This window comes from Ascaphus truei, chromosome 8, assembly GCF_040206685.1.
Source record: "Ascaphus truei isolate aAscTru1 chromosome 8, aAscTru1.hap1, whole genome shotgun sequence".
NCBI lineage: Eukaryota > Metazoa > Chordata > Amphibia > Anura > Ascaphidae > Ascaphus > Ascaphus truei.
Window position 1 is genome coordinate 97,956,554 of NC_134490.1, and position 15,725 is coordinate 97,972,278.

General features: G+C 48.9%; 1 protein-coding gene across 1 annotated transcript in view; it reads right to left on the reverse strand.

The window, feature by feature from the left end:
• Positions 1–15,725, reverse strand: part of ANK3 (ankyrin 3) — a 461,946-nt gene that overhangs the window by 213,861 nt on the left and 232,360 nt on the right. Inside the window, 3 exon segments of the mRNA XM_075612960.1 lie at positions 3,708–3,806; positions 4,744–4,842; positions 10,273–10,371. Coding sequence (XP_075469075.1) covers positions 3,708–3,806; positions 4,744–4,842; positions 10,273–10,371 — 297 coding nt within the window.

A 15,725-nucleotide genomic window follows, 5' to 3' on the forward strand; every position in this document is an offset into this window, starting at 1 on the left:
GGGTGGGGTAGAGAGGGACAGGGAGGGGGGTGGGGGTAGAGAGAGACAGGAAGGGGGGGTGGGGTAGAGAGGGACAGGAAGGGGGGTGGGGTAGAGAGGGACAGGGAGTGGGGTGGGGGTAGAGAGGGAGAGGGAGTGGGGTGGGGCAGAGTGGGACAGGGAGGGGGTGGGGTAGAGAGGGACAGGGAGGGGGGTGGGGTAGCGAGGGACAGGGAGGGGGGTGGGGTAGAGAGGGACAGGGAGGGGGGTGGGGTAGAGAGGGACAGGGAGGGTGGGTGTGACAGGGAGGGAGGGTGGGAGGGTGGGACAGGGAGGATGTGAGAGTGGGACAGGGAGGGGGGGGTGGGAGAGTGGGACAGGGAGGGGGGTGGGAGAGTGTGACAGGGACAGGGGTGGGAGAGTGGGACAGGGAGGGGGGTGGGAGAGTGGGAAAGGGAGGGGGGTGGGCCTTAGAGAGGGACAGGGAGGGGTTTGGAGAGTGGGACAGGGAGGGAGGGTGGGAGAGTGGGACAGGGAGGGAGGGTGGGAGAGTGGGACAGGGTGGGAGAGTGGGACAGGGAGGGAGGGTGGGAGAGTGGGACAGGGAGGGAGGGTGGGAGAGTGGGACAGGGAGGGGGGTGGGAGAGTGGGACAGGGAGGGGGGGTGGGAGAGTGGGACAGGGAGGGGGGTGGGAGAGTGGGACAGGGAGGGGGTGGGAGAGTGGGAAAGGGAGGGGGGGTGGGCCTTAGAGAGGGACAGGGAGGGGTTTGGAGAGTGGGACAGGGAGGGAGGGTGGGAGAGTGGGACAGGGAGGGAGGGTGGGACAGGGTGGGAGAGTGGGACAGGGAGGGAGGGTGGGAGAGTGGGACAGGGAGGGGGGTGGGAGAGTGGGACAGGGAGGGGGGTTGGGAGAGTGGGACAGGGAGGGGGGGTGGGAGAGTGGGACAGGGAGGGGGGGGTGGGAGAGTGGGACAGGGAGGGGGGTGGGAGAGTGGGACAGGGAGGGGGGGTGGGAGAGTGGGACAGGGAGGGGGGGTGGGAGAGTGGGACAGGGAGGGGGGGTGGGAGAGTGGGACAGGGAGGGGGGGTGGGAGAGTGGGACAGGGAGGGGGGGGTGGGAGAGTGGGACAGGGAGGGGGGTGGGAGAGAGGGACAGGGAGGGGGGGTGGGAGAGTAGGACAGGGGGGGTGGGAGAGAGGGACAGGGGGATGGGAGAGAGGGACAGGGAGGGGGGTGGGAGAGAGGGACAGGGAGGGGGGTGGGAGAGAGGGACAGGGAGGGGGGTGGGAGAGAGGGACAGGGAGGGGGGTGGGAGAGAGGGACAGGGAGGGGGGTGGGAGAGAGGGACAGGGTGGGTGGGAGAGAGGAACAGGGAGGGGGTGGGAGAGAGAGGGAGGGGGTGGGAGAGAGGGACAGGGAGGGGGGTGGGAGAGAGGGACAGGGAGGGGGGTGGGAGAGAGGGACAGGGAGGGGGGTGGGAGAGAGGGACAGGGTGGGTGGGAGAGAGGGACAGGGAGGGGGTGGGAGAGAGAGGGAGGGGGTGGGAGAGAGAGGGAGGGGGTGGGAGAGAGGGACAGGGAGGGGTGGGAGAGTGGGACAGGGAGGGTGGGTGGGAGTGTGGGTGCTAGAGTGGGACAGGGAGGGGGGGTGCTAGAGTGGGACAGGGTGGGGGGGTGCTAGAGTGGGACAGGGAGGGGTGGTGCTAGAGTGGGACAGAGTGGGACAGGGAGGGGGGTTGGGAGAGTGGGACAGGGAGGGGGGGTGGGAGAGTGGGACAGGGAGGGGGGGGTGGGAGAGTGGGACAGGGAGGGGGGTGGGAGAGTGGGACAGGGAGGGGGGGTGGGAGAGTGGGACAGGGAGGGGGGGTGGGAGAGTGGGACAGGGAGGGGGGGTGGGAGAGTGGGACAGGGAGGGGGGGTGGGAGAGTGGGACAGGGAGGGGGGGTGGGAGAGTGGGACAGGGAGGGGGGGTGGGAGAGTGGGACAGGGAGGGGGGGTGGGAGAGTGGGACAGGGAGGGGGGGTGGGAGAGTGGGACAGGGAGGGGGGGTGGGAGAGTGGGACAGGGAGGGGGGGTGGGAGAGAGGGACAGGGAGGGGGGGTGGGAGAGTAGGACAGGGGGGGTGGGAGAGAGGGACAGGGGGATGGGAGAGAGGGACAGGGAGGGGGGTGGGAGAGAGGGACAGGGAGGGGGGTGGGAGAGAGGGACAGGGAGGGGGGTGGGAGAGAGGGACAGGGTGGGTGGGAGAGAGGGACAGGGAGGGGGTGGGAGAGAGAGGGAGGGGGTGGGAGAGAGGGACAGGGAGGGGGGTGGGAGAGAGGGACAGGGAGGGGGGTGGGAGAGAGGGACAGGGAGGGGGGTGGGAGAGAGGGACAGGGTGGGTGGGAGAGAGGGACAGGGAGGGGGTGGGAGAGAGAGGGAGGGGGTGGGAGAGAGAGGGAGGGGGTGGGAGAGAGGGACAGGGAGGGGTGGGAGAGAGGGACAGGGAGGGGTGGGAGAGTGGGACAGGGAGGGTGGGTGGGAGTGTGGGTGCTAGAGTGGGACAGGGAGGGGGGGTGCTAGAGTGGGACAGGGTGGGGGGGTGCTAGAGTGGGACAGGGAGGGGTGGTGCTAGAGTGGGACAGAGTGGGACAGGGAGGGGGGATGGGAGAGTGGGACAGGGAGTGGGGGTGGGAGTGGGACAGGGAGTGGGGGTGGGAGTGGGACAGGGAGTGGGGGTGGGAGTGGGACAGGGAGGGGGGGTGGGAGTGGGACAGGGAGGGGGGGTGGGAGTGGGACAGGGAGGGGGGGTGGGAGTGGGACAGGGAGGGGGGGGTGGGACAGGGAGTGGGGGTGGGAGTGGGACAGGGAGTGGGACAGGGAGTGGGGGTGGGAGTGGGACAGGGAGGGGGGGTGGGAGTGGGACAGGGAGGGGGGGTGGGAGTGGGACAGGGAGGGGGGGGTCGGACAGGGGGACAGGGAGGATGGGAGGGAGAGTGGGACAGGGAGAGGGGGTGGGAGTGGGACAGGGAAGGGGGGTGGGAGAGTGGGACATGGGGGTGGTGGGAGAGTGGGACAGGGAGGGGGGGTGGGAGAGTGGGACAGAGAAGGGGGGTGGGAGAATAGGACAGTGAGGGGGGTGGGAGAGTGGACAGTGAGGGGGGTGGGAGAGTGGGACAGGGAGGGGGGTGGGAGAAAGGGACAGGGAGGGGGGTGGGAGAGAGGGACAGGGGGGTGGGAGAGAGGGACAGGGAGGGTGTGTCTGAGAAGGACAGGGAGGGGGTGTCGGGAGAGGGACAGGGGTGGGTGGGAGATAGGAATGGAGAAGGGGAGAAGTGGATGTGGAGGGGGGAGAGAGAGTTGGGGTGTAGTGCACCACATTTGGTGGAACTGGTCTTAGTTATACACTGTGCAGGCTTTTTATCAAAAAGTCTCCTTATTGTAAAAATACTGCAAACATAACCCCATATAAATGTCACAGAACATAAAACCTGCTTCTTTCACCAGAAGACTTGGATAAAAGCCCCTCTCTATGAGAACCTGGTGAAATTACCTTCCTGCATCATGGTTTAGACCACTTCAATAGGTTAATAATAAGAGACAGTATTTCATTTATTTCTCCTGTCTCCAGGCTGCCACAGAAATGTGAAATTAAATGTATCAAAGTAATTTTTAAAGTGCATTAGAATGAGATATTATTAACAATTATTATACCATGCTTTAATATATATATATAAAATAAAACTTACCACAGTGAGTTCATTAGGGGATGCACCATGCTGAAGCAAAACATTAATGATATGGGTATGTCCCTGCTGAGCTGCCTGATGCAAAGGCGTGTATCCATTCTGTAAAGGAATGACACATATTCTGTCTTGACAACAAGAGTGGTTATTTACAAGTGGTTTGGGATACACCCAAGTAATATTCCATGTATATATACAGTAACATTCCTATCTGTGTGCATGTTTGTTAGTTGTTTTCTAGTTCATTAGTTATTCTTAAATTCTAATGTGGTTTAAAACCACAGCTGTAGTCCTTTTAGAAACTTCGATCATCATCATCTTCAACCCTTGTAAATCCACTGCTGGGTGAAGGCCTCCCCAATGAGTTTCCCGGGTGCAGGCCTCCCCAATGATTTTCCCTGGTGAAGGCCTCCCCACTGAGTTCCCTGGTGAAGGCCTCCCCAATGAGTTTCCCGGGTGAAGGCCTCCCCAATGAGTTTCCCGGGTGAAGGCCTCCCCAATGAGTTTCCCGGGTGAAGGCCTCCCCAATGAGTTTCCCGGGTGAAGGCCTCCCCAATGAGTTTCCCGGGTGAAGGCCTGCCCAATGAGTTTCCCGGGTGAAGTCCTCCCCAATGAGTTTCCCAGGTGAAGGCCTCCCCCCACTGATTTTCCCTGGTGAAGGCCTCCCCAATGAGTTTCCCGGGTGAAGTCCTCCCCAATGAGTTTCCTGGGTGAAGGCCTCCCCAATGAGTTTCCTGGGTGAAGGCCTCCCCAATGAGTTTCCCAGGTGAAGGCCTGCCCAATGAGTTTCCCGGGTGAAGTCCTCCCCAATGAGTTTCCCAGGTGAAGGCCTCCCCCCACTGATTTTCCCTGGTGAAGGCCTCCCCAATGAGTTTCCCGGCAGTGCAGATGCAAGCTCCTCTTCTCCACATTGCTCCAACAAATATAAGCAAAATAACCATTTGTGTGTGAAAATACAATATATAAACTACATTTGTTGTCAAAAGGATGCAAAATACCCAATATACTGTATTGTCTTTCATGGAGATATAAAACCCACCTTGGTTTTGGCATTCACTTTAGCCCCATGCTGGAGCAGGTAGTTCACCATTTTAATATTCCCATAGTGACTCGCCACATGTAACGGAGTATAGCCCATCTGTAATCCCAATGTACAAAAAAATCAATTAGCACTACAAATATTTTTGGAAAGAGAAATAGAAGAATATTGTTGCCACCCAGTGCTACATAGGGTACAGTACCAAATGTCTTTCAGGCTTCTGGACCATTGGCTAAAAATTGTGTAATTTTTCAAATTCCTTCTTAATAAAAAGGTATTATCAATGTAAATCAATGGAAGATGAAAAGATCACGTATTTTTCTTCCAGACCTAGTTGATACAAGCATTCACATTTTGGCGAGTATGACTAACTTATTCCCTACCCCCCTTCCCCCTCCCCCATCTGTAATAAATTGGCTCCAAATCACCACCTTCCTCTCAAGCACATACATTGTGCACTCCTCTAGTTTAATATATTTTGGAGTTTATTAAGATAAACATTGGTATCCATACTAAGTACAAAAGTGAAAGACAAGCCAACAAAGCCAGCACATCTCAGTCCGTGTGTACAGTCATTTTGTTTATCTTTTATCAAGAGTGAAAATACCATAGGTAGAACACACAATATCAACGTGTTGTTTCTGCTTAAGTTATTACTTGAAACCTTTTTAATTTAAAGCTGCAAACCAAGCAATATCCTACATCTGTGTTTTTTTTATAAATCAGTTCTGTACCATGAGAAAATACTTGTAGCATTTAAAAAACAACAACTCTGAATTACATTTTTAATGTATTATAATGTAACAAGCATTTTTTGTTTCTATAGCAACCATTTACACAGTCACATCCCCTTCCTCTTCTGAAACAGGCTCTGGCACACCCCTTTTTGAGCCCTGCCCTCTCTCTAGCAGTGCACCAATTGTATCTATTGACTGTCTAGTAACATTATCTTCCACACAGAACTTTGCATCTTTGGTCCACTTCTGCTGCACTGACAGTCATTTAGTGAACCCCAGAGCCAAATCTTCCCTGATCGATCGGCAACTTAGCTAATTACTTATCATTGTGTGGACTGTATTGATGCAGATATTTTTATTTATTTTTTAAACGGCAGCTTGAATTGCTGCTTTAAATACTTGAATTGTTATTGCTACTAGAAGGTTACCTCGTCGTCAAATTATCTTGAGATATTTAATTTCTTTTTTTATTTATAAAATGTTTTACCAGGACTTAATACATTGAGCTACCTCTCGTTTTCAAGTATGTCCTGGGCACATAGTTATAGGTGCATTAAATGACCAGATGTTCACGTAAACTTCTCCACCATAAAATCCTGGGTAAACTTCTTTTCAAAAATCAATGCTAAATTAGCTTTCTCTCTCCCGTGTTTAACCAATTAGTGCTGGAGGTACCTACAACACACAGCTGGGAAATGGATTACAGCCCATTCACTGCAAATATTAAAATCTGAGACATGTATAAATGAAAGTATCAATAGAAGTGAAGTCAAAAGTGGACAATTGCACGGGCATAGCTAAATGTTTTTTTTTACAAGTCATTGGTTTATCAATACTCATTCCCAGTTTTTTGCAACCAAAAATTGGAAATAAATCACGTTTTTATGTTGATCAGAGCTTGAGAATACCCCACTGTTATTGATAGACAAAAAGCTTGTTATACAGAAGTCCAATATGCGTTTATCGTAATTATTTGAAAGTATAGGTTCATTTACCACGTTAAAGGGGACACCCAGGTGCAGAGGCTGACTGGCAAAGTGCTGGGCGGCAACACACACACACACACACACACACACACACACACACACACACACACACACACACACACACACACACACACACACACACACACACACACACACACACACACACACACACACACACCCTATAAGTAAATGGTACCAAAATCAGCATATATAAGCTATTAAATAAAGCTACTGACGGTGCTTGGGATAAAGTAATATGGACAACTGAAGAAAAAGTAACACACAACAGCACTCTGGTTAACCAAGAGAATAATATATTTTATTACATAACAAAGTTTAAAACCGTCCCAAGTTCCCTCACGTCACAAAAATCCCTGCGTTGAAACTAGTGCATATAATTTGCCATGTAGCTGGAAAAGGCAAGTCCTAATATTAAATCCCTTTTATATTAAAAACAAAGGATAATGAGGCATACAAGCAGCCTCATACCTCTTGGACCGGTCGGTCCTGTATTAATAATGGTGGAATAAGACAAACCCTAAACAATAATCAGGCATAGAGTGTTTCAAAACCACAGGATAAATGGCAACAAGGAGATATAGCAGCACCCGTGTAAAGATGCAAAAATAGAGCTGCAGCAGCCCAAAAACAGTCATTATGACATAAAAACACGGCTGACACAACAGTTCAAATAGTCTCATTATATCACTTAGGTATATATGTTGAGAAAGTCCCAGATGTCAAGAGTAATCATAGATGGAATAAAGGTAAGTGTAACAGGGACTTATTTCTGTGTCAATAAAGCAACCTCAGAGATCTGAGAATCCAGCAGAGAGATAGTTAATTGCAGCCACTCAATTAACTTGTCTCCATCTGGATTAATAAGAGCTCTGTAAAAAGCGTCATGTGAGACAAAGGAGAGTTTTTCCTTACCTCACATTTGGGCTGACAGAAGGAGAGCAGATAAGCCTGCACACAGACAGTGTCTTGAGCACAAAGGCTGTGCTGAGATCAAGACACCCAGACACCCAGAGACCTATATTTCCAGAGGACCCAGGAACCTGACAGATTCTGACATGGAGGGCCACCTGCTTAAGGTACATCCTGAGACTTTGGGGCGATAGGCTTGTAATGGGGAAATCCCTCCAGTCCTGCAGATAGGGTCTGGGGAAGTGTTAGCCCTTACAAAGGGATAGGGGTTTGTTATTTTGCTGTTTTTGTATGTTTTGCCTGGATAAAGGAACAGGCTCCATAAAGTCAAGATATAATTGCGGTCTCCATTATATGTACCTCTGCACACATCTCATACAGGAAGTTTGATACTTAGCCACGAACGGCATCCGGAAGAAGCTGTTGCTAGTGTTGCGCACAGCCCTGTGTCCGCCAAGAGATATTCACGGACACTTAGAGAGGACAAGGACAGACAAATAGCCCCATATATATATATATGTAGAGGTATCTGTACCATGTTAGCTGAGCTTAATAATCAAAAACAAATACTCAATACCGTTCTGTGTCTAACAAAATGCTTTTATTTGTGCGAGCTTTCGAAATACAGTGATCTCTTCTTCGAGCGATGTTACAATTAAGACAAGAAATGTACTATGATGACTAAATGCATCGAATTTATTCTGATCCATAACTACTTCACATTTGGAAATGACACATATCTCCAGACAACAGGGACCGCTATGGGCACTTGGCTGGTGCCACAGTATGCCAATCTGTTCTGCGCAAAACTAGAAAGTGATTTTCTTTCCACCTCTCACTTGAAACCCCTTACCAAACCTTCGGTACATCGATGATATCTTGCTGATTTGGATCTCTGGTGAACAGGACCTCATACACTTCCACGAGAACTTCAATACGTTCCACCCGACTATCAACCTCAAACTCACCCATTCCCCGGACAAAGTACATTTCCTAGACACCACCATTACTATAAAGAACAACCGCAAACCTACAGACAGAGCCAGCTATTTGACGGACAACAGCTTCCACCCGACACACACCAAGCATGCAACAATCTACAGTCAAGCCATACGATACAACCGGATATGCTCTGACACAGCAGACAGAGGTCAGCGGATTTCATAAACCGTGGATACAACCACAGAATTGTATACCAGCAAATCCACAAAGCCACCAAAATACCAAGAAGTGATTGTCACGGGAGACCAGGCAGTTTACACCTTTTTACCAGGATCATTCATGGTGCAAATCAGGATAGTGAAATAAATTGTAGTTTATTCGCTTAAAATCGCTTACACAGTGAAACACAACATACAGACAAAATGACACACATTCTGGGGGTCTGGGGTCGAAAACTAGACTCTCCTATGTACAGGGAACACTAAAATAAGAGTTTTCCCCTGATCAGGCCTTAGCCCGAAATCCTCTGGTTCCCAAATCGGCGTGAAGTTCCACATGCCACCACTCCCTTCTCTTCTGAGAACTTGGACTTTTTCTTGACCGGGTGTTAGTACCGAACTCCTGGAACTAAAATCGGCTTGCAATCCCAGCTGCGACCGCTACGTTCGATTAATAGAACTTGGGCGCAAAAAGTGGGACTTAGAATATTTCAGGCAGGCTTTTCAGGCTCAAAATCGAAGCCGGTTGCTTTCCTATTTGCACAGAAGCAGCTTTGAAAAGCCTGCCTGCGCTCTTACTACAGGGGATCTACAATCTGATTGGCTCACGGCTTCTTATAGTATTTCTGAGCTTTATTCCCAAAATACTACAGCCAATCCCAGCATGAGAACTTTCTCAGCAGCCAATCAGAGCGAAGCCGGTATGGAAAGCTGAGTCTGCGGGAAATCTGAAATTGTCAAAGGACATGCGCAAGTTTGCCACCTCTGTCCCTGGCTATCTCATATCTCCAGGTCTGGCAGAACAAATGGCAGCCCGGACGACAGCCATTGTTCCCAGGACGTGGGTATCTGAGCCTTTCCCTGCTACCCAAATGGCTTTCACACCTCTGGCATCCTCTGGTTGCTTTAAACTCTGATGTCCAGCAGACTTACTGGCACCAGTTACTGGCCCTGGCAGCCTGTCTGAGCATCGGTTCCGAAAGTCCCAACTCATTATAGTACCCAACAGCACATTTATATGTATTAATAAAAATAGACTTTAATACATGTACATCCCTAAGTCCTTGGTATGGGGAATAGAATAGAAGAGATAAAAGTATACTTTTATCTCAGTCTGTATTCCCCACACACTGTCTATAGGACTTAGACTGGACTCAGAGTCCCATCACAACCTACCTATTTTAATATATTAAAAATGTAATTCAAAGTTTAAAAAAAAAAATGCTTCAAGTATTTTCTCATAGCACATAACTGATTAGAAGAAACACACATGTAGGATATTTGCTTGGTCTGCAGCTTTAACTTGTACAGAACGCAGGGGGTAACCACGTTCATTTCAGCTGCAGGGCTCTTTTTCATGCAGGTTTACACCTCCCTTGTCACGCGGGCCAATATACAGCGGTGACGGATAGCTTCCTATTGACTGACACAGGTGTTTTAATCCTCCATTTTGTTTCCCCTAGAGAGGACCGTACCGGCGGCACTTTGAGGTACTGGATAAAACAGGGAGTGGGGGTGTCCCGGAGCTGAAATGAACGCGATTCAGCTCCTGAGACCACCTGCTTCCTATACAATAATAAATAAAGGAGTAATAAAATAAGCCTAAGTGGCACCACATGTTAAACATCCCAAGCAGAGAGAACTGTACAATTACACAAGAAAAATGAATGTTGCCGCTGATAACAATGGACACATTTAGAGACATTCTGAAAATACCTTTGTTTGTGAATCAATAACAGACCCTTGATTGGAGAGCACCTCTGCCACGCTCACCCTGTCCTCCTGTGCGGCGAGGTGGAGGGGCGTCAGGCCGCTCTGCAAATCACACACACACATCTCCGTGGGCAGTTCCAGGTACTCAAGTCATTGTTGTAATAATTGTATTTATTCATTGCATTTGATATATATCATTTATATCCAAAATGCTTCATATTTTTAATAAACAGTTACAAAGAAAAAGCACGTCGAAATATAAAAAGCAAGGCAAATAACATTGTTCATACACTAAAGTTGATTTTAAGTTTATTAAAGTGGAAAATGTAACAAATAAAGAGCACCGAGATTGTAGTGAACATGTAGGGCAGAATATAGGGCAGTATATAGGGCAGTATATACAGTATGTCATTAGGAGTAAAGAGAATTCTGAAGATCAGGGAAAAACTGAAACGCAAATGTGAGCAATATGCATGTAATGCTGGCAGCCAGTGCATTGTAATAAGGCTGTGAGCAATATGCATGTAATGCTGGCAGCCAGTGCATTGTAATAAGGCTGTGAGCAATATGCAGTGTAATGCTGGCAGCCAGTGCATTGTAATTAGGCTGTGAGCAATATGCAGTGTAATGCTGGCAGCCAGTGCATTGTAATAAGGCTGTGAGCAATATGCAGTGTAATGCTGGCAGCCAGCGCATTGTAATAAGGCTGTGAACAATATGCATTGTAATGCTGGCAGCCAGTGCATTGTAATTAGGCTGTGAGCAATATGCAGTGTAATGCTGGCAGCCAGTGCATTGTAATTAGGCTGTGAGCAATATGCAGTGTAATGCTGGCAGCCAGTGCATTGTAATAAGGCTGTGAGCAATATGCAGTGTAATGCTGGCAGCCAGCGCATTGTAATAAGGCTGTGAACAATATGCAGTGTAATGCTGGCAGCCAGCGCATTGTAATAAGGCTGTGAGCAATATGCATGTAATGCTGGCAGCCAGTGCATTGTAATAAGGCTGTGAGCAATATGCAGTGTAATGCTGGCAGCCAGTGCATTGTAATTAGGCTGTGAGCAATATGCAGTGTAATGCTGGCAGCCAGTGCATTGTAATTAGGCTGTGAGCAATATGCAGTGTAATGCTGGCAGCCAGTGCATTGTAATTAGGCTGTGAGCAATATGCAGTGTAATGCTGGCAGCCAGTGCATTGTAATAAGGCTGTGAGCAATATGCAGTGTAATGCTGGCAGCCAGTGCATTGTAATAAGGCTGTGAGCAATATGCAGTGTAATGCTGGCAGCCAGTGCATTGTAATAAGGCTGTGAGCAATATGCATTGTAATGCTGGCAGCCAGTGCATTGTAATTAGGCTGTGAGCAATATGCAGTGTAATGCTGGCAGCCAGTGCATTGTAATTAGGCTGTGAGCAATATGCAGTGTAATGCTGGCAGCCAGTGCATTGTAATTAGGCTGTGAGCAATATGCAGTGTAATGCTGGCAGCCAGTGCATTGTAATTAGGCTGTGAGCAATATGCATGTAATGCTGGCAGCCAGTGCATTGTAATAAGGCTGTGAGCAATATGCAGTGTAATGCTGGCAGCCAGTGCATTGTAATAAGGCTGTGAGCAATATGCAGTGTAATGCTGGCAGCCAGTGCATTGTAATTAGGCTGTGAGCAATATGCAGTGTAATGCTGGCAGCCAGTGCATTGTAATTAGGCTGTGAGCAATATGCATGTAATGCTGGCAGCCAGTGCATTGTAATAAGGCTGTGAGCAATATGCAGTGTAATGCTGGCAGCCAGTGCATTGTAATAAGGCTGTGAGCAATATGCAGTGTAATGCTGGCAGCCAGTGCATTGTAATAAGGCTGTGAGCAATATGCATGTAATGCTGGCAGCCAGTGCATTGTAATAAGGCTGTGAGCAATATGCAGTGTAATGCTGGCAGCCAGTGCATTGTAATAAGGCTGTGAGCAATATGCATGTAATGCTGGCAGCCAGTGCATTGTAATTAGGCTGTGAGCAATATGCAGTGTAATGCTGGCAGCCAGTGCATTGTAATTAGGCTGTGAGCAATATGCAGTGTAATGCTGGCAGCCAGTGCATTGTAATTAGGCTGTGAGCAATATGCATGTAATGCTGGCAGCCAGTGCATTGTAATAAGGCTGTGAGCAATATGCAGTGTAATGCTGGCAGCCAGTGCATTGTAATTAGGCTGTGAGCAATATGCAGTGTAATGCTGGCAGCCAGTGCATTGTAATAAGGCTGTGAGCAATATGCATGTAATGCTGGCAGCCAGTGCATTGTAATAAGGCTGTGAGCAATATGCAGTGTAATGCTGGCAGCCAGCGCATTGTAATAAGGCTGTGAGCAATATGCATTGTAATGCTGGCAGCCAGTGCATTGTAATAAGGCTGTGAGCAATATGCATGTAATGCTGGCAGCCAGTGCATTGTAATAAGGCTGTGAGCAATATGCAGTGTAATGCTGGCAGCCAGTGCATTGTAATAAGGCTGTGAGCAATATGCAGTGTAATGCTGGCAGCCAGTGCATTGTAATAAGGCTGTGAGCAATATGCATGTAATGCTGGCAGCCAGTGCATTGTAATAAGGCTGTGAGCAATATGCAGTGTAATGCTGGCAGCCAGCGCATTGTAATAAGGCTGTGAGCAATATGCATGTAATGCTGGCAGCCAGTGCATTGTAATAAGGCTGTGAGCAATATGCTGTGTAATGCTGGCAGCCAGTGCATTGTAATAAGGCTGTGAGCAATATGCATGTAATGCTGGCAGCCAGCGCATTGTAATAAGGCTGTGAGCAATATGCATGTAATGCTGGCAGCCAGTGCATTGTAATAAGGCTGTGAGCAATATGCAGTGTAATGCTGGCAGCCAGCGCATTGTAATAAGGCTGTGAGCAATATGCATGTAATGCTGGCAGCCAGTGCATTGTAATAAGGCTGTGAGCAATATGCAGTGTAATGCTGGCAGCCAGTGCATTGTAATAAGGCTGTGAGCAATATGCATGTAATGCTGGCAGCCAGCGCATTGTAATAAGGCTGTGAGCAATATGCAGTGTAATGCTGGCAGCCAGTGCATTGTAATAAGGCTGTGAGCAATATGCAGTGTAATGCTGGCAGCCAGTGCATTGTAATAAGGCTGTGAGCAATATGCAGTGTAATGCTGGCAGCCAGTGCATTGTAATAAGGCTGTGAGCAATATGCAGTGTAATGCTGGCAGCCAGTGCATTGTAATAAGGCTGTGAGCAATATGCATTGTAATGCTGGCAGCCAGTGCATTGTAATTAGGCTGTGAGCAATATGCAGTGTAATGCTGGCAGCCAGTGCATTGTAATAAGGCTGTGAGCAATATGCAGTGTAATGCTGGCAGCCAGTGCATTGTAATAAGGCTGTGAGCAATATGCATTGTAATGCTGGCAGCCAGTGCATTGTAATTAGGCTGTGAGCAATATGCAGTGTAATGCTGGCAGCCAGCGCATTGTAATAAGGCTGTGAGCAATATGCAGTGTAATGCTGGCAGCCAGCGCATTGTAATAAGGCTGTGAGCAATATGCAGTGTAATGCTGGCAGCCAGTGCATTGTAATAAGGCTGTGAGCAATATGCAGTGTAATGCTGGCAGCCAGCGCATTGTAATAAGGCTGTGAGCAATATGCAGTGTAATGCTGGCAGCCAGTGCATTGTAATAAGGCTGTGAGCAATATGCAGTGTAATGCTGGCAGCCAGCGCATTGTAATAAGGCTGTGAGCAATATGCAGTGTAATGCTGGCAGCCAGTGCATTGTAATAAGGCTGTGAGCAATATGCATGTAATGCTGGCAGCCAGTGCATTGTAATAAGGCTGTGAGCAATATGCAGTGTAATGCTGGCAGCCAGTGCATTGTAATAAGGCTGTGTAATAATGTGTAATATAGCAGCAGTCACTGTGCTCACAAATATACAGCAGCAGCCACTGTGCTCACAAATATACAGCAGCAGTCACTGTGCTCACAAATATAAAGCAGCAGTCACTGTGCTCACAAATATACAGCAGCAGCCACTGTGCTCACAAATATACAGCAGCGGTCACTGTGCTCACAAATATACAGCAGCGGTCACTGTGCTCACAAGTATGCAGCAGTCACTGTGCTCACATATATACAGCAGCAGTCACTGTGCTCACATATATACAGCAGTCACTGTGCTCACATATATACAGCAGCAGTCACTGTGCTCACAAATATGCAGCAGTCACTGTGCTCACAAATATACAGCAGCAGTCACTGTGCTCACAAATATACAGCAGCAGCAGCAGCAGCCACTGTGCTCACAAATATACAGCAGCAGCCACTGTGCTCACAAATATACAGCAGCAGTCACTGTGCGCCCAAATATACAGCAGCAGCCACTGTGCTCACATATATACAGCAGCGGTCACTGTGCTCACAAATATACAGCAGCAGTCACTGTGCTCACAAATATACAGCAGCAGCCACTGTGCTCACAAATATACAGCAGCAGCAGCCACTGTGCTCACAAATATACAGCAGCAGCCACTGTGCTCACAAATATACAGCAGCAGTCACTGTGCTCACAAATATACAGCAGCAGCCACTGTGCTCACAAATATACAGCAGCAGCAGCCACTGTGCTCACAAATATACAGCAGCAGCCACTGTGCTCACAAATATACAGCAGCAGTCACTGTGCTCACAAATATACAGCAGCGGCCACTGTGCTCACATATATACAGCAGCGGTCACTGTGCTCACAAATATACAGCAGCAGTCACTGTGCTCACAAATATACAGCAGCAGTCACTGTGCTCACAAATATACAGCAGCAGTCACTGTGCTCACAAATATACAGCAGCAGTCACTGTGCTCACAAATATACAGCAGCAGTCACTGTGCTCACAAATATACAGCAGCAGTCACTGTGCTCACAAATATACAGCAGCAGTCACTGTGCTCACATATATACAGCAGCAGTCACTGTGCTCACATATATACAGCAGCAGTCACTGTGCTCACAAATATACAGCAGCAGTCACTGTGCTCACAAATATACAGCAGCGGTCACTGTGCTCACAAATATACAGCAGCGGTCACTGTGCTCACATATATACAGCAGCGGTCACTGTGCTCACAAATATACAGCAGCAGTCACTGTGCTCACAAATATACAGCAGCAGTCACTGTGCTCACAAATATACAGCAGCAGTCACTGTGCTAACAAATATACAGCAGCAGCCACTGTGCTCACAAATATACAGCAGCAGTCACTGTGCTCACAAATATACAGCAGCAGCCACTGTGCTCACAAATATACAGCAGCAGTCACTGTGCTCACAAATATACAGCAGCAGTCACTGTGCTCACATATATACAGCAGCGGCCACTGTGCTCACATATATACAGCAGCAGCCACTGTGCTCACAAATATACAGCAGCGGTCACTGTGCTCACATATATACA